The 20,454-nt window shown below is 35.7% G+C and overlaps 1 protein-coding gene across 1 annotated transcript in view; it reads left to right on the forward strand.

The window, feature by feature from the left end:
• The window catches only part of b4galt2 (UDP-Gal:betaGlcNAc beta 1,4- galactosyltransferase, polypeptide 2), a 356,229-nt gene extending 344,461 nt beyond the window's left edge, over positions 1-11,768 (forward strand). The window contains exon 8 of the mRNA XM_030161145.1: positions 9,662-11,768. Coding sequence (XP_030017005.1) covers positions 9,662-9,812 — 151 coding nt within the window. The 3' untranslated portion in view covers positions 9,813-11,768. The remainder of the gene's footprint in view (positions 1-9,661) is intronic.
• Positions 11,769-20,454: the final 8,686 nt, after the last annotated feature.

Genomic DNA, 20,454 nt, shown 5'->3' on the forward strand with positions numbered 1-20,454 from the left:
CAGTTGTCAGAAAAGTATGACTGATATCAAAGTTATTTGTTATGGACCTCGGCGGTACTCATAAAGGCTGCACTATTTTGCCTCAGTGACATTTTGGTAATGTGTAGGACACAGTAAGAATACATTTATTTCTGAAAAGACAAAAAAAAAGCTTGAAAAGGCATAATATTACTCACACCCCGGTTGAAAATTCAAGCCTTTTATTGCTTCTATTTTCCTATAATGTGGTTTTTTATTTCTTCTGAATCGCATGCATTACATCGGCCATCTTTCGATTAAGATGAAAACAAGAAAAGCACATGGAGAGCACAGACCTCCACCAAGAGAGATCTGCCCCCCTCCCCTTCATTTTGTTCATCATTTTCTTAATTTTTCTTCATTTTGTTCATTGTTTTCTTCATTTTTCTTCATTTTGTTCATTGTTTTCTTCATTTTTCTTTTGTTTTTATATTTTCTTCATTTTTGTTCATTTTGTTAATTTTTTTTCTTTTTTCTTTTTGTTTTATATTCATTTTTGTTCATTTTGTTCAATATTTTCTTCATTTTTGGTCATTTTGTTTGATATTTTCTTCATTTTTCTTCATTTTCTTCATTATTTTCTTAATTTTTCTTCATTGTGTTTTTATATTCATTTTTCTTAATTTTGTTAAATATTTATATTTTCTTCATTTTTGTGCATTTTGTTCATTATTTTCTTCATTTGTGTTCATTTAATTTTTATATTTTCTTCATTTTTGTGCATTTTTCTCATTATTTTCTTCATTTGTGTTCATTTTATTTTTGTATTTTCATCATTTTTGTGCATTTTGTTCACTATTTCCTTCATTTGTGTTCATTTAATTTTTATATTTTCATTTCTGTGCATTTTGTTCATTATGTCCTTCATTTGTGTTCATTTAATTTCTGTATTTTCTTCATTTTTGTGCATTTTGTTCATTATTTCCTCTATTTTTGTTATTTAATTGTTATATTTTCTTTATTTTTGTGCATTTTGTTCATTTCCTCCATTTTTGTTATTTAACTTTTATATTTTCTTTATTTTTGTGCATTTTGTTCATTATTTCCTGAAAATTTCATGAAAATCCATCTATAACTTTTTGAGTTATCTTGCTAACAAACACACACACACGCACACAAAGCAAAGTGATCACAATACCTCCTGGTGGAGGTAATGAACCTCAAAGTGGAATCTGTGGCATGAGCGGAGAAGGGATTTTTACATGTAAACAACAACCGCCCATTGAAACGAATGAAAAGTCAGACATCTGTATAGAGGAGGTTGTCTTTAAAACTAACACATATTTTAGACGTGTCCACATTCAATAACTTGCTTGTGAAGACGTCTAAAATAACCAGGCCTGCATAGCACGTCATCCATCATTGTTTTGTGTGTGTGTGTGCGCGTGTGCGTGCGTGTGTGCGTCAGAGTGAGAGAGATTCACCGATCCCCCAGTAATTGCCTGCTGAAATGACACCAATAGAGATGGGAGTCGGCTAGGTCAGAATAGTCCAGTTGCCTTCATCAAAATCAATAAATCAGCCACTAGACTGAAGGAAAGTGTTTGTGTGTGTGTGTTTCTGCTTGATACTCAATTCCCGTTTTCTTCCTCCTCCTCCTCCTCCTCGTCTTCTCACGTATATCTCTGTGCTCGCTCGCTCTCCGGTCTGCGGACCAGACATCCTCAATGAGAGGTGACACCAACAGGGACGCTATTTATTTGGGTCCAATACATTATTCATAACTGTAGCAAGAGACAGAAAATAGAGGCTCATTAGATAACACAAACTTCATTTTATAGCCCTTCTGGACATTCATTATAATGTATTGGAAATTTGGGCGTAAAAGAGATTTTGAGGAGTTGGATTTGGGCTTAAATAAGGCGCAGTTACAGAATAATCAGGAGGTTGTAGAAGGAGGAATGACCACCCCATGGCAGTATTCAGCCACTGCCGATGGATGGGAAAGAGGGTTTGTTTTGTCTGGCTTTATCATATGTTTTCTTTGACTGTTTTCAGGTTTTCTCTGCATGAGTTCATCTTGATTTTTATTTACATGTGGAGATTTAGTGGCTAATATGCTAATGGTATTTTTAAAAAATGCACAACCTATTCTTTTTAGATAGTTGATGCACAGAAACCATAAAGGAGTGTGTGTTTATTGTTTGTTTATTCTTCCAATCCAATCCAGCTTTATTTGTAAAGCACTTTAAAACTACCACAGTGGACCAAAGTCCTGTACAGAAAAAAAACAAAACAAAATAACACAGTAAAATACAAGAATAGATTAAAAGACATAATGGATTAAAAGACAGAACAACTGTAAAAATAAAAATTATACAAATAAATATAAATACAGAAGAATAGATCAAACCTAAATAAAAGAATAAAATACAAGAATAGATTAACATAAAAAGCTGTACAATTTAAAAACAACAACAAATAAGAACAAGAAACCAATTGTTTGTTTACACAGATCCCCATTAGCTTCCACCATAGTGGTTGCTACTCTACCTTGGGTTCGTTAAAATACAAATAGTTACAAATTACATACATAAATAAAACAAGTTTATAATTCATTATCATCAGCAAGGTGAACATTTCATTTCAACACATAAACCTTAAAACATTTAAACTTTTATCTTTACAGCAACCTGGAGTCAAAACAATCATTTGCATTCCTGTATTTCCTTGAGTAGCTCTTGTTTGAGTTTTTTTTTTTTTAATGAATGTAAGCTTTTAGTGTGTTTGATGTATGAAGGTCACTTATTCCATAGACTGGAGGCCCTGTAAATGACAGAAATTTTCAATCGATTCGTTTTTGGTTTGGGAAGTTCAAGGTGACCCATGGTAACCTGTCTGGTGTCATGATTATGATGTAGACGTCTATGCCTTATTCTGACGGTAAGAGAGTCAGGTTAAAATTCTGTTACCTCAGTAGCATGGTCAGAAAAAGACACAAATGAGCATTAAGTTTATATTTTATCAGTGTCTAAGGCAGTGGTTCCCAACCTTTTTTAGCTCGTGACTCCATTTTAACATCACAAATTTCTGGTGATCCCAGACATTCAAAATGGAGACTTTCTTTTTTTTTTTTTTTTTTTTTTTTTTTTTTTTTTTTTTTTTTTTTGCTAAAATATCTTTGTATTTGATCATGTAATAGTTTGCTATACTATGTTGCAAACAAACATTAATTTTAGACAATATTTAGTCTATATAATGTATATTATTATGGATGGAGGCAGTAAATCCAGATGTAGATTACTGCACAAAGTGAGAATTTGACTTTCCTTGGTCAGGATATGTACAGTCAGTCCAGCTTAGATTTACAAGGCTGACAATTAATACTGAAAAAACAAGAACTCAAACTATGAATTATGAAAGAGCTGCAGCATCTGAAACCAACCATAATGAACATTTGAAAGATAAACAGAACCACAGTGCTTCAGTTTCAGCTTCACAGTTTGTCATGTCTTTGATGTATTGTGAATTTCTCTCTCAATTCACCATATATTTTTTACTAGTAAGTTGTTGTTTTTTTTTTATCAATTACTAGAAATTTCAGGCAACCCCATTTGAATTCCAGGCGACACCAAAGTTGAAAACAGTGGTCTAACGTAAACCTCTGAATTGCCTCCATTAGTATCAGTCTCTTCCAGATTCATCTCCTCATGCTATGGCTGATATATGTAGATGATGATATGAGATATATATGTGGCTGATATGGCTGACCCATGAGCTGGTTTGGGTGATTCTGCAACAATTCCAGTTGCACTGAACCGTTGCTGGAGTTGCACAGTTTCTGAACCCAGCTGTGGCGCTGTGTCCGGACTGAAGCCCAGTGATGGTCGTGTTCCTCTGCGCTTGCATCAGCTGTGGCATCTTTCCTGACAGTGATGTGGATTCCATTTTAAAGAAAGTGACCAGACACTACTCAAGGCTAGTCAGAGCGGACTGTCAGCACAGACGAGGCCTTCAAAATACATTAAACTGTATTTTGGGCTGAGCAAAGAAGTAATGAAGTAGAGGAGCTGAACAGACCCAAACGTTTGCAGTCGTCATGGTTTTCATTCAGCTTAATACTTTTGGTCTGGAACTGTTTTTGCCAACAGAATACTGTGTGTTCTAAAGTCTTTTTCACATACAAACCTAGAGTTAAAATGGAAATGACTGTTTACAATCTCAAGGACTTTTTCAAGCTAAATCATTGAATTTTTGTGAAGTTGAAAAACTTTTAACATGTGAGTTTTGATGATTTGAGGGGGGGGTGTATGAGCCCCCCAGTATAGAGAAGTAGACAGGTGGACCAACATGGAAGCAAAAAACTGCTATGGATGGTGTTGTGGCCAAGTAACTAGGGACGAGAGATTAAGTTCAGTATATAAATGTATTATTCAGATGAGTATAACAGATGGGATTAAGTAAACTTCCCTTCTAGTGACCCACAGCTGCTGCAGGACACACACACACACACAGTCAGATAGACAGGAAAAAAAAAAACCTTATCATCAGTGGTGGTTCTTTTAAAGGGGAGAATCAGAAGGGATGAAATAAGAGAAAACTGGGTGTGTGTGATTCTTAAATTTCACATGAAAAAGGAAAGAACTAAGAAAGGTATTTGCCTCTTCAGTGGATCATATCGATGGCCAGAATACAAAACCTCCTGTCTGAAAAAATCACCTTTTTCAGGAAACAAAATTAAAAAAAACGTTTAGTTTTATTACAGTATGGTCTTTGTTAAAGATATCAAGCATATTCTACTGTTCTCAGACTCTCTTTCTGTATTATGTGTTAACAATACATACTATATACTCACCATTTAATGTGAAAACTCAAAATCTAAAAATTTGCAGATAGGAGGTTTTGTTTTTTGGCCATCAATATGCCATATCAATGGAGACAGCAAAAATCAGCTATATTTATTTTAGTTAAATTTAGCTTTATTTAGATTATCTTATTTTAGCTTTGTTTAGCTGTATTTATTCTTTAATATGCTATATTTACAATGTCCACATGTTATGATCCTAAAAACAGTCATTTGACCTGACAGATTAGGGGAGTTTCTGGTCTGCTGCTGCCTTGATTCGTACTTCTAATCCACATAAAAATAAAAAAATAAATAAATTAAGTTGTTGTACTTAGCCCACTTGCATCTTGTGTTATCACTGTTTTACTTATTTTTTCCCTTGTTTTATGATTCATGTGTGGCACTTTGTCCAACTATAAAGTTTTTAAAGTGCTTTATAAATAAAGATGGTATGGAATGGTAACTCAGTGGTGAAGCAAAAACTCTTCTGTTCTGTGAGGTAAAATTCCTGTTTTTGTCAAAGGAGTCTGGTGGGTTTTAAGAGCGCTTCAGGTTTTCAACAAAGTTAAGAAGTGCTGTGTGAGAAGTTTATTCTAAATACAGTGCACGCTAACAGCTTTTAAGGTGATCTTTTTTTTTTAATTGTTAAAATGCCATTTTTACTAAGCTGTACATTACATAGCGTCTATTTTCATACTCACAAATTGGTACTCAGGTTCATACAATGTAGATGGATAAGCACCTTCTAATATCTAATACGAGGGGCGACTGAAAAGTTTTGAGCCTAACATGGAAAGGATTAAGTAACTTGAGTAACTGATTGTAAACTGATTTGTGACTATGGATGAGACTTGGGTCCATAACTATCAGCCTGAGACCAAGGAGCAGTCCAAACAGTGGAAACATCCCATGTCACCAACCCCAAAGAAGGCAGAGGTCGTACGTGTACTTGATGACAGCCCCATACTCAAGTTTGTCCATTTTTCAGGAAACGCTCGATACAGAAAGTTCAGGGACCTGTAAAACAGAGAAAAAGATTGCTATGACCAAGAAATTTAGTGGATAGGATAAAGATATGTGAAAGATGAATTTGACTGGCAGGTTAAAATACAATTTTTCAGAACCCCATTAAAATCTTTTCTCTCTAAAAGTGGTGTTAGCAACAGGTGTTGGAGAAACTGTGGTCTTGTCGGTGATCAGACACATATTTCGGGAGTGCCCCATTGTGAAACACTTCTGGACTAATGTAAAAGGCATATTGGATAGTTTACTTAAAGTGAACCTCTCTATGGACCCATTATTATTTTTACTGGACATATTCCCTGATGGTCTGTCCCACAACCCAAAATTCATACTACATCTTCTTCTGATGACTGCAAGAAAAATGATAATGTTATGGCTCAAACCTGAATCTCCTACAATTTGACAATGGACACAAAAAATTAAACAAGTTTGTCTAATGGAACAGTTAAAAGCACAGCTACAGCTGAAGACTCCGACCTTTGAAAGAAGATGGAGACCAGTATTCAGTCTTATTGGAATGGATATTTAAGCCTGGATTGTTCTTTTTTTTTCTCTCCTTTTCTCCATTGTAACCAAATACTTTATATTGTAATCTTGGGCCCAATCTCAGGACAAACATTGTTACTCTGTACATTGTTTTGTTTTGTTTTTTTTATTTTGTTTTCTTCAATAAAAGTTAAAAAAAAAAAAAAAAAAGATATGTGAAAGATTTCATGGACCAAATTTGGTCTTCATATCTTAATCCATTCCATGTTAAGATCAAAACTTTTCAGTCACCCCTCATACATTAGCCCTTTAATAGCATCGCATTTTCTGCACAGCCCCAAACAAAAGTCCATGTAAACCATGCATTTACAACAACAACCACCTTAAAAACATCTACCGCAGAGATCAGCCACTCAGTTACCGAGATAAACTGAGCTCCTGTTTCCATTTTTTATTTTAGGTGCTTTTTGTGTTTAGATACAGATTAATGATTGAGCCTCTCGGGAGAGTTTATCTGGAGTAGCTGCGTAACGTCCAGCGTTTACCAAAGGAAGCATCATCTTGACATTTGATGAATGTTTACTATCTCCTCTGCATTCACTTAGCGCACTCATAGGTGTATATACACATCCACGTGAACACACACTCTCACACAGGAGTCCATTTCCTTACTGGTTAGGCAAAGCAATGAGATATTAGGCCAGCAGGAGTTAGAAAGAGGCACATTCATCACCAGAGGCGAGTATCAGGGAATGTGGACTAAAATGCATACACACATTCTGGTCAGAAAACTGTGCTTTGTGCGACCCAGGCACATTGTTTAATAATCAACTCATATGTTTCCGTCCTTATCCTCTTTTATTCCGGTGTAAATCTGCAAAAGCGTGGGTGCTTTTTTTTTTTTTTTCCCCATTTCCCATGGACACAACTATGCATTTACTTTCTTTTAAATTTTATATCCCTTAAGATATTTTGTACAACAAGGTTAAGTGGGCCACCTCAAAACAGAATAAAATGAACCTCCACAGCAGGGACGATAAGCTATTGTTAAGACCCTAAACGATTTCCTGAAATGTTTTCCTGCGAGACCCTCTGTGGAATTAAAATGGAGCTTTACTTAGCCCAGTTAACACCCACTCTGGAAACCAGGCTAATGAATATGTAAGGAGAACTCTTGGTCTCGCCCTTTATCTCTGTAGAATACAACAAAGTAAGATAAATGAGACTAATGCTTTGAGTTATTACGCAGCCCACAGATTGACTGTACACACATCTGATGTTCTCTGTATGTATGTGAAGATTAGTCTGTTGCGTTTAATCTGGGCTTTTTGATAGATTCATCCGAAGATTCCGCTTTTCCCTCCAGTTCCCTTTCACTTTATTTTTAATATCAGTATATCTCCCCCCTCCATCTGTCACTCTCTTGTTAGATAAAAATTTATCTCTCTGCCTTTCTAGTTTCCATTTTTCTCTGCTGTCATCCAGCCTTCATTTCTGTTTAAACAACCTTCTCATTTTTTTTTGTTTAATTCACTTCCTGCTTTTTTTTTTCCAATGAAATCACATGCTTTTTTAAGGTAGACCTGCTATTCTTCAGAAGAAGTCAGAGTGCACACACTTCTATTTCTATCTTATTTTACTATATTGTTCAAGGGAAATACACTTGACAACATTTTTCCTGCTTCCATTCATGTCAACGATGTTGTTTTTGATATGATTTGAGAGAGACGAGGGGAGGCAAAGCGATGCAGAGAAGGAGAGAGATCTTCACTAGTCAGTTCTGACAAGACTCGGTGGTCCATGTCGAACTGGAGTGTCAACTCCAGTTGCACGTCCAAGCATATCATTAAGAAGACATCTTTTGTGGAAGTCAGTCATTGCTGTCTTATAAAAAGCGAATGTGCACAGCTGGGCATTCATTGCTTTCTCCATTCACAGACAAAGAAAAAAGCATTTCTAGGCAAACGTTGCAAATGTGCTGTGAGACACACACACACTCTGTATGGCCTCGTTTCCATTCTGACTGACTGGGAAAAAAAAAAAAAAAAATTCAGACTATACTACGAGGGTGACAGTGTTATGAATCCATTTTAATGCCAGAGGTTACATCATAAAACTGAACTCCAGCGCAGCAACGGCAGCATGTAACAGTCTGACACACTGTGTGAGTTATTTTTCCCATCTTTAAAGCGAAAATCAGAGCAGATTCTGATGTAACTGCTGAATCACAGCCAATGGGGAAGGATATTCTATCATATTTCAACAAACCTAGAAGGATAAGATAGGTAATACTGTCCACTGAGTCACAGTGTGATGCCGTAGCACCACCTGTTGGCCAAGACCAGAGTAGAGAAAATGACATGTAAAGCTTATTTTTAACTGGCTCTTTGTCTCGGTGCTGCGTCCACATCGCACTGATCATTTATAATGTCTGCAAAAACACTGTAAATCACACATGTCAAACATGTGGCCCGGGGGCCAAAACCGGCCCGCCAAAGGGTCCAATCCGGCCCCTGGGATGAATTTGTGAAATGTAAAAATTACACTCAAGATATTAGCAGTCAAGGATGTTCAATCTAAAGTGGGTCAGACCAGTAAAATACTATCATAAAAACCTATAAATAATGAAAAAAAAGCTAATTTTATCTTTTTGTTTTAGTGTCAAAAAAGTACAATTACACAAAAATGTTTACATTTACAGACTAGCCTTGCACAAAAAATATGAACAACCTGAAATGTCTTAAGTCCGTAGTATTTTAACAATATTCTGCCTATTATCAAATGTTTTGTGTATTTGTAGATCCACTGTGATCTGTAAGTTGTGATGCATATGTATAAATGATAAACAGAGGTATAATATTGTTAAAATTACACTTTTTTTTCTTAAGACTTTTCAGGTTGTTCATATTTGTTCATGTTACGCTCAAGTACGGTTTGTAGATGTAAAAATTTGAATTACGGAATTTTACTTTTTTCACTCAAAAACAGAGAAAACTTTGGAGTTGATATTATTTCTAAGTTCTTATCCTATTATTTACATTATTTTACTAGTCCGGCCCACTTTATTTCATATTAGGCTGTATGTGGCCCCTGAACTAAAATGAGTTTGACACCCCTGCTGTAAAGGAGTTCTACATTTCAGTTCTGTAATTACATTCATTTCCTGAATATATGCATTGACAACAATCTAAGCATTCACAGACATAAACACAAATAAACCTGCACTGGTGTAATTAAACCAAAATAAACAGTTGACATTTTTGTTAATTGTTGCTTCTTATACTTGCATTTTAATTTTACTCATTGTCTCCCTGTTTCCCCTCTCTTTCTACCTTTTTTTCCCTCCAGATTTAACAAAATCCAGAACACAAAGAATACAATGAAGAAGGACGGCATCAGCTCTCTGACCTACAAGCTGGTTCAGGTTAAAAGGTACCCGCTCTACACGAATATATCAGTGGAGATCGGCAAACCACCGCCACGGCCTATAAAGGGTTAGAGGGAAACGCAGAGGAAGATGAAGGGAGCGACGCACACTGACGGAGCTCTGCGAGGAGGGAGAAGGAGACGGAGGAGAGGGCACTTTAAAAAGAAGACATATCCTACACACGTGCACATCTGATGTAGGACTGGACGGGAGGAGTGTAAAGCACATCATCGCCTCTCTTTCTCTTTCCCTCGTAACTCCTATCCCTCATCTGTTCAGATTTCTGCTCGCTGCAGTAGTTCTGTAATCAGGACTCTTTTTAGCCGTTGATTTCCAGCCGCCAGTGGCAGACCTCATGCCTCCTGTTTCTTCAAAATCAGTGAAGGACTTTGGAGTGTGGCGTTCCATTTGGAGTCTGTCCACTAAGTATCGTTTTTAAAACTGGAGGGCATCCAATTGCGTACCAACGGAGGATATGAACGGGAACTATTGTCAGATGATTAGAAATGAGACAATGAGTTCGTTTGAAACTTTGGAAAGTTTTCATGGCCGTGGTCTGAAATACTGGACTGCATTCAAAAGGATTTTTTTTTTTTTTGGGGGGGGTATTTAACAGCCGAGATTATGAAAGAGATGGCAAATTTTCCGACTGGAACTGTGAAATAAAGGCTTTTAACATGAGAACTAAGCCAACTTGAGCAGATGGTTAATACTATATGTATTAGCTGCTGTTTAAAGGAGCTGGTGGATACTAAAGGAAGTCACTATCCAAACATTTACAGTGAGAAACATAAGGATTGCAACATGTAATGGAAGAAACTTGACTTTGACATAATAGTATGGCATGCAGTGATGGACCATAGAATTGTATTTGATGGTTTTCATATCAGTGACAATGACACTGGGCCATTCACGCTGAAGTTTTTGGATCTAATTACTCAACCTAATCCTCCACTATCAATTAATGAATGTGTATTGTGCCTGCGTCCACTGCAGAAGACTCAACTGTGCTGAAAAACACGTGTTTGATCATCTTTAGCAGCATCAAACAGCTGAGAACTCTGTTTTGTTCTCTTTTTCTATATATACATATACATATAAACTAAATCTTTGGAGTGACGGAAAGTTTTGCAACAGAAGCGAACGTACTGAAGATATGAAGTTTTCTCATGTGCTGAATGCAGTGTTGTCGAACTACCTTGGGAACGCATTTGAAATCAAATGATAAAAAACTGAAGACAATAGGCCAGATATATACTGACAGCTCCGTTATGATTTTAACCCCAGGTGGCACATATTGGAGATTAGATTTCTGGAAACTTTGAGCTTTTCATTCTAGCGGAATAGAGAAAGTTTCATTTTTATTATGTACATTAAAAAGGTACATTTCTGACTCGAGGTACAAACAATTCAGATTAAACCACAGAGCAACAGATCTGATCAAGTAAATATGTGTTTGTATAAGCATCACCTTGTGCGTAAATAGTATTTCTGAACATATACAGGACACAAAGGGGTAAATATTTGAAATAAGCTGTCAGTATAGATTCGTGGCTTATGCTTTAAAGGTAAACTCACTGGAAAAAAGAAAAGAATAAATCTGGGATTTAAACACTGGCTCCACAGAAGAGACAAGGTGACGAGTAATGATTTCTGAAGGTCATTTTTTTTAGCCTGTGATATATCCTAGAAGTCTGACTTTAGAAGAAAAACATAGTTCATTACAACTATCTGTACTGTTTTCATAACGTTTTTTCGCTATCTTATTCTTTCGATGTTCAAAAAAAAAGGACTATCATCTCCAGGTGAAGGAAATAATACAGGAGAACTCCTCAGGTGGAGATTGTGATTTTTAAGACGTATCACTGAACATTTTGACTAGCGTTTTCATCAGCCGTCGCGCTATCCGACTGCAGACGCGCTAAGCTTAATGACATTCACAATCACATTTTTCATGTTTCTTAAAAAAAAAAAAAAACTGTCGTCGTCTTATGAGTTACGTAACTCCCCATCTGTGTCAAACAAAAATATCTGATCATAATCCCCTCCATCAGCTTATCGAAGTCCATTTGTTTCTTTGATACATCATTCTTTGTGTTTCATGATTTACTTGACTTTGTTGCTGTTGCCGCTTAAATACCAAACGGATGCCTTCAAAAGTTAGTGACACAAAGGGGAAAAAACGGATATTGATTTGGATTAGATGGTGCTTTTGTGACAATAAGTCAAATATGTTCTAAGAACAATGTAAATCTATGTTGGTTTTTAGGATTTTATAGGTGAAAAACAAACCTGAACCTTGAACCTTTACCTTCGAAATTTGCACCAGACACGCTACATGTTGAAGATTTGTGCAAAATTGTGTCTTTGTGTCACAGACAACAATAGTCGCTTTTCCATTGGACATCTGCGTAAAACTTTACCGATATTTACTAAATGTCGAAAAAACAGAAATGCGTAATTTCGGATTTTCCATTAAATCACAAATGCGATGATTTGTTTAGTTATTATCGCGAGTTGACACAAGAAGTCATTCCATAAACATGGCGACAAAGGCGAGGCAAGTTTATTTGTTTCGCACATTTTAGCAACAAGGCAATTCAAGGTGCTTCACACAGGACACTGAAATACGACAGGGAAAAACAAACACATTTAAAACATGAAAGAAACATGTAAAAGGTGATTAAAAACAGCAAGTAAGAAAACACATAAAATATAAAAATATAAAAACACACACATATTAAAGTTAGAGTTGCACTGCAGAGTTGCGAAAGAGAATATAAAAAGTAAAAAGTATTTTAGTCAAAGGCAGCAGTGAACAGGTGAGTCTGGAACCTTGACTTAAAAGAACTCAGACTCTCAGCAGACCTGATATTTTCTGGTAGTTTGTTCCAGATATACGGAGCATAGAAACTGAACGCTGATTCTCCATGTTTAGTTCTGACTTTTGGACAAACGTAAATATGGTGTTGGTTTACAGATATATTCATTATTATTATTGTTATTATATATTACCCCTCTATGTCGTACTAAATTAAAAAATGATCGGGTTTCCTGGTGTGTCCACACTGTTATGACCTGGCTCAGAGGCCACAACAAAAAAGGGGAACACACCATAAATGAAGTTTAACACAAGAATATTTTATTAAATCAAAATAAGCCAAATTAAACCAAGTTAGACCAAATTAGGGAAAAGCAAACTGAAGTATTTTACAGAATGTGAATGAGCCATCAGTGATGTCAGTAGTGTAGGTGTGCATGAGTGGACGTGTGCTGATGGGAGTGTCGAAAAGTGCAGAACAGAACAAAATATCGAAGCAACATAACACTGGGTTACAAAAAATGTTTTTTGCAAGTTGTCTAGGTTTTTTTCAACTGAATTAGGACCATTTTGCACCGCTAAATCCAAAAATGACATCTGTTTTTCTCAGTCAGGTTTTTTTGCTAATTTGATTTTGAAAATTTGATCTTCTCACAAAATTTATTACATTTTTGTGACTTTATCAGTTGATTTTTTTATATAGTTCTCACCCAAAATAGGTTTTAAGAGAAAAAAAATAATTTTATCACTTGATTCCTGTTGGGTACAATGGTGTATTCACCGCAGATGTAGCAGAATACATCAGGCTTATTTTTGCAAGATCTTCTAGTCGAAGCCATTTCATTCACCTGTAATATTAAAAAAAAAACGTTAATCATAAATTGGCAGAAGTAAAATCTTCAGAACTCGTTTATTGCAAGAAATATGAAAGAATTTTGTATCATATGATGTGAAAATGCCCATAAATGTAAGCAAAAATGTTAAAAAGCCAATATGTAGCATAGTTCAGAAAGTTGACCTGATTGAGCAAAATTAATGTGATTTTTGGATTCAGCACACCAAAATTATCCTAAATCGGCTCAAAAAACTTAAACAATAAATTTTTTGTTGACCAATGTAATCAACCCAAGAGCTGAAAAACCAAGGACCTGTGAGGGCAGAGAGCCAGAGAGCGAGAGAGAAGACTATTTAAGGGCAGGAACTCTGGGTGCCACAGGTGTCCCTGATCTCCCCATCTGGTGCCTGTTGGAAGACGAGCTGGAAACATGCATAGCTCCCCTAAGAGGACCCCAGGGGCCGTAACAACACATACCGTGACATGTTTCTTCTTCTTCTCTAGTTGTAACGTCCGTCAACATCCAGTTTTTTACTTCACCTGACTCTAGTTGCGAAAAAAGGTCTTTCCATTGCAGTTTTGCGTGATATACATTTGCGCTACGCCTGAAAAAACACCTCTTGCAGCGCGAAAACTTTTAATCGAAAAATGAGACTTTTGGCAAAATTGTCAGTTTTTCCGTTAGGTAAATTTTTGTGCGCATGTTATATTTGCGTGTTGAGCCGCATTATGTAATGAATTCCCATTATGTAATAAAAGTTCAAAATGTAATAAGAATGTCGCGTCATCTTGTAATAAAGCCGCATTATGTAATAAACTGACGCATTTTGTAATAAACTACGTCAACGCATTATATAGTAAATTTTTTCACATTATGTAGTACACAGGTGTTAAACATGCGGCCCAGGGGCCAAATCCGGCCCGCCAAAGGGTCCAATCTGGCCCCTGGGATGAATTTGTGAAATGCAAAACTTACACTAAAATATGAACAATCCTTTTAGTTCAGGTTCCACATTCGGACCAATTCAATCTCCAGTGGGTCAAACCAGAAAAATACGATCATAATAATCTATAAATACTCACAAATCCAAATTTCTCTCTTTGTAAATGTAAATATTTTCATGTATTTACACTAAAACAAAGTATAATTTCACAAAAAATGTGAATAATCTGAAATGTTTTAAGAAAAGTAAGTACAATTTTAAGAAATATTCTGCCTGATATTAAATGTTTGGTGTATTTGTTATGATCTGTATGTTATAATGAACATGTGTACATGATAAACTGAAGCATAATATTGTTAAAATTACACTTATTTTTTCAGTTTGTTCATGTTATTCACGTCTTTTGAAAGGATAGTTTGTAGATGTAAACCTTTTCATTATTTAATTTGACTTTTTTTGCTCTAAAACATAGAGGAAAGTTTGGAGTTGACATTATTTATATATTATTATGTTATTATTTTACTGGTTCGGCCCACTGCAGGTCAAATTTAGCTGAATGTGGCCCCTGAACTAACATGAGTTTGACACCCCTGATGTAGTAAGTTATTACAATGTGAGAAATTTATAACAAAATGCACTTGACACATTTCTATTTTTTTAAAAATGTAATAACATGGTTCATTATGTAATAACAATCCAAATTCATATAATTTCAGAGCAATTTAGAAGAAATTAGTCACAGGAGCTACAGGTAATGGAATCAGAACTTCAGCCGCACAGTTTACAGATTAATTTAGCACATTGTTATTCTATTGCCATGTCAGTTGTGTCTGATACAGTATCTTATGATCTTGGAAAAATGTTCTTTGACACCCTCAGATTGAACAGCAAACATTTATTGTGTGTTTTATGGATTTACAGGGTGGGGAAGCAAAATTTACAATATTTTGAGGCAGGGATTGAAAGACAGTGTATGACCAATTAGTTTATTGAAAGTCATGAGAATTTATTTGCCACAAGAAAATTGACATAATAGAAAATGTTTTTATTCTATGTGTCCTCCTTCTTTCTCAATAACTGCCTTCACACGCTTCCTGAAACTTGCGCAAGTGTTCCTCAAATATTTGGGTGACAACTTCTCCCATTCTTCTTTAATAGTATCTTCCAGACTTTCTGGTAATAGTTTTGCTCATAGTCATTCTCTTCTTTCCATTATAAACAGTCTTTATGGACACTCCAACTATTTTTGAAATCTCCTTTGGGTGTGACGAGTGCATTCAGCAAATCACACACTCTTTGACGTTTGCTTTCCTGATTACTCATATGGGCAAAAGTTTCTGAAAAGGTATGGATAATAGTGTTAGGTATGATTATGACATCAATATATGTTTGGTTTCAAAACAATTGACGTAGTGCCTGCTGAGAAAAAACAACTAAATGTTCATTGTAAATTTTGCTTCCCCACCCTGTATGTCACAGAGATGAGCTCCAGTCCATACGTGAACGGTCTTCCCCGTCTCTCTGCGCCTTCCTGGAATGTGTTGAGTTCATTTTGTAATAAATTTCTCAAATTGTAATAACTTACTACATAATGCGAAAAAACTTACTACATAATACGTTGAGGTAGTTTATTACATAATGCGGCTTTATTACAAGATGACGTGACATTCTTATTATTACATTTTGAACTCTTATCACATAATGGGAATTTATGACAAAATGCGGCTCAAGATTGCGCAATTTGAGGGTCAATGGAAAAGCGACTAATGTGTGGACTTATTTTGGGGAGAACTGTACGTAAGCTTGGCCTGCTCTTTGGTCAGCCTTCAGGCAAAAATGTTCCCATCTGTTTGGCTGTCCGTTCTCTTTGCCTCAAGCCTTTTGGAAGGTACGACTGCCTGTCTTTTCAGCACACACACACACATTCACCGTGTTCTCTCCTTTTTCTTTGCATTATCTCCTCTTTCATTGCCTTCTCTTTCATACTCTGCCAGTCTAGCTTGTATTTGTCAATGGCACACTGTTGTGCTTTGTGGTGGGCCCACTTTAGGCGCGGCAGCTGTGTCTCATAAGAGCGCTTCTTTGTTCAATAGATATCGACAGGGCCTCTTTGTGTCTCTGAATTTGTGCCAGTTACTGTATCTTTTTTTTTTCCCACCTTTTCTGTCCATTCTCCCTCTGTCATTCATTCCTCCTCCTTCTCCTTTCTTCCAGTCTCTTACAGTGGATGTTTTTTTTTCGGAGCCTCCTGGTGTGACATTGAGTGTCTTCAGTGAACAGACCACATGTTGAGAGGTCTTCTTTGAACTGTTTACAACTTCTCCTGTGCAATATTCAGACTTCTTCATCTTTACAGTATTTTACAAGTTGGGGTTGAAACGGGGAGGCGACATTATCCGGGGGGGGGGGGGGGGGGGGGGGGGGGGGGGGGGGGCTAGTTTAACGCCGTCATGTTCTGCTTTCCGTCTGAATGCATTTTCTCATCGTTTGCCTCATATAATCAGTCGAGACTTGCTAATTCGTCAACTGTTTTCACTTCTTTCAGTGTTAAATGGAAGATCAGTTCTAGTTGAATCAAGGCTGCCCAGATGATTTACAGGTAATTTTTTTTTTTTTCATGAAGAACAGGAATAACTATTAATTGAAAAAGGTGGACGGATTTAAAAAAGAAAAATAAAAAAATAAGAGGCAGACAAGGTCTCAGTGGGTACGACTATAATGGGCTAGAGATGTAAAGATGGAAACCAGAGAAAACTTCAGTAAAAGTAGCGTTTGAATCGTTTCCTTTACTTGAGTCTAACATCCGTGAGGCGTGTTTGGTGGTTCTGAATGGGCTTCTGAAGGGAGCTTTGACTTCTGAAGTGGTTCCAGTTGTCAAACACACCTCAGGAGGTTAAGTATTTGAAACGTTTATTCAAATGCAATTTTTTTTTTTCTTCTTTTTTTTTTTTTTTTTTTGTGCTTATCTGCTGTAAAGAGCAGACAGGACTTTCAGGCCTGTGGGCATTTTTAAAAATTTACTGTATCTCAAGCTATGGTTTTTTGTACATTGAATGTTGAAAATGTTATATCTTATATAGAATGCATTATGTCATATCAAACCTACTTTTTCTATACAATCAATAAATCTGATGGTTAAAGATTGTATGGTAGTTTTGTTGGTTTCTTTTTTGCTGTGTTATGGGAACTGGGAGCTTCATCTACATGTTGTAATGATGCTTGAAAGTTTAACTCATAAAGACCCAGTGTTACTTTTGTAACAGTTCACAAATGAATTTTTCTCTCTATTTAACCTTTCTTAGATAATTTATCACATTTATGACAATGTTATCTGTATTTTGCATTTTTTTAGTGTACAACATAAATTTTCCTATATATAACACTGGGTTACAAGAAAATGTTTTTTGCAAGTTGTCTAGGTTTTTTCAGCTGAATTAGGACCATTTTGCACCGCTAAATCCAAAAATGACATCTGTTTTTCCCAATCAGGTCAGCTTTTTTTTGCTAATTTGATTTTGAAAAATTTGATCTTCTCACAAAATACAATAATTAATACCAAAATAAGATTGGTAAGCACACTTTATTAAACTTGTGACTTGATTCCTGTTAGGTACAATGGTGTATTCACCGCAGATGTAGCAGAATACGTCAGGCTTATTTTTGCAAGATCTTCTAGTCGAAGCCATTTCATTCACCTGTAATATTAAAAAAAACAATCATAAATTGGCAAAAGCAAAATTTACATAACTCATTTATTGCAAGAAATATGAAAGAATTTTGTATCATATGATGTGAAAATGCCCATAAATGAAAGCAAAAATGTTAAAAAGCCAATATGTAGCATAGTTCAGAAAGTTGACCTGATTGAGCAAAATTAATGTGATTTTTGGATTCAGCACACCAAAATTATCCTAAATCAGCTCAAAAAACTGAAACAAATTTGTTGTTGACCAGTGTAATTCACTGATCATGTAGATTGTCATAGAAACTCAGATTAAAGTTGAAGTTTATTATATCAAAACACACAAAACTGTAGAAAAAGTGACTTTTACAGTAAAATCTATCATTAACTGAACATATGTCAACAATCATGTGAATCCATTCACTGGCATTTATCAAACTCTATGCGTTTCACTGGTGAATTAATGTTGTAGAACAGGGGTGGGAAACCTGTGGCTCTGGGGCCACATTTGGTTTTTGGGCCCTTTTCAAGTGACTCCATGTGGCGTTGCCAAAAAACGTATATGAAAATGTAAAACTTTTTTTTTTTCTATTTACACATTTTGTTACTGTCGCAACCACGAAGTCATTCTGAAGAAAAAAATAGTACTAATCATAGTAGAAGAAGACTTTTATTTTATGACATTTAGTCCATTTGCTTCATATACCAGTCGATTTTTTTTTTTTCTTTTTTTTTTTTTTCTGCACAAACACAATAATGAAAAATGTCTGTTTTCTTTAGTGTAGTTCTGTACTTTCTTTGTAGTCCTGTAAATGCACAGAAACATTGATTTATCCTTGACATATTCTGTACAAACTAATACTAAACAGTTGCCCCTTTGAGGTAAAACATGTAGGGATATCCTTTGACTCCAGACATTTTTTTTTCTATTTAAGTTGTAAAATGGCTCTTTAGAAAGTAAAGGTTGCCAAGCCATGTTGTAGAAGATGACCATGTTTCCATGTTCACAATGGAGCCTCTGAACATACAAATGGGTCATATCTGATAAACCATAAAAAGATGAATAACTATATTTTACACCAATATTTTACATGTTTTGATGGTATCAATGGTTTAACAGTTATTAAACATTATAGATCACAGGTGTCAAACATGCAGCCCGGGGGCAAAACCAGGACGCCAAACTTTCCAATGTGGCTCACGAGATGAATTTACAAACTGCAAAAATTACACTGAAGAAATTAAAAGTCACATGTGAGGTATTTCAGACTGTTTGAAACCATTTTTGAACAGGGTCATTTTTGACCGCTGGTACGGAAAATCATAAGGGGGGGGGGGGGGGGGGGCATGTGGTCCGGAAAAAAAAACGCGATTTTGGTCCAACTTTTTTTTTTTGCTCAAAAATACTTCTAAACAATCCTAAAGGCATCAATTAGTCACATGTGAGGTATTTCAGACTGTTTGAAACCATTTTTGAAAAGGGACATTTTCAACCACCAGTACAGAAAATCGTAAGGGGGGGGTATGTTTTCCGGAAAACAAAACGCGATTTTGGTCCATCTTCACCACTTGGAGCAATGTTCCCACCAGCCTCCTGGAAACACTCGCATCAAGCATGCCCAAACGAATTTTTGAAGTGATTAACAAGAACGGTGGAGCGACTCATTACTGAGTCCTACTGAGAAAATTTTTTGTTCTGGTTTGGAGAGTTTTTTTGTAATTTTTTGAGCGATGGTCTTAAACTTTTGATCAGCTGATAAACAGCCTATTTCAGTTTACTTGTTGTTTTCAATAAATTACTTTTTCAAAGTGCTTTTTGTCTCACTCCCCCTTCTTGCTTTTGTATATTGTAGCTCAACTTAAAACCTCATTAAGATCCAAATGTGCAAAAGGTAAATTGTAGCTATTTTTCAACTGGTCTTTTTTCATACCGCGCCCTTACGATTTTTTGTACCGGTACTAGAAAATTACCCTCTTCAAAATGGTTTCAAACACTCTGAAATACCTCACATGTGACTAATTGATGCCTTTGGGATTGTTTAGAAGTATTTTTAAGCAAAAAAATGTTTGGTCCAAACTCTCATTTTTTTTCATACAGCGCCCTTACGATTTTTTGTACCGGTGGTAAAAAAGGACCCTTTTCAAAGTGGTTTAAAAAATGTCTGAAATACCTCACATGTGACTAATTGATGCCTTTGGGATTGTTAAGAAGTATTTTTAAGCAAAAAAATTTTTGGTCCAAAATCTCATTTTTTTTAATTTTTTTTTACTGTGCCCTTACGATTTTTCGTACCAGTGCTCGAAAATGACCCTCTTCAAAATGGTTTCAAACACTCTGAAATACCTCACATGTGACTAATTGATGCCTTTAGGATTGTTTAGAAGTATTTTTAAGCAAAAAAATTTTTGGTCCAAAATCTCATTTTTTTTCA

Source organism: Sphaeramia orbicularis, chromosome 17 (assembly GCF_902148855.1).
Source record: "Sphaeramia orbicularis chromosome 17, fSphaOr1.1, whole genome shotgun sequence".
In the NCBI taxonomy this organism is placed as follows: Eukaryota; Metazoa; Chordata; class Actinopteri; order Kurtiformes; family Apogonidae; genus Sphaeramia; species Sphaeramia orbicularis.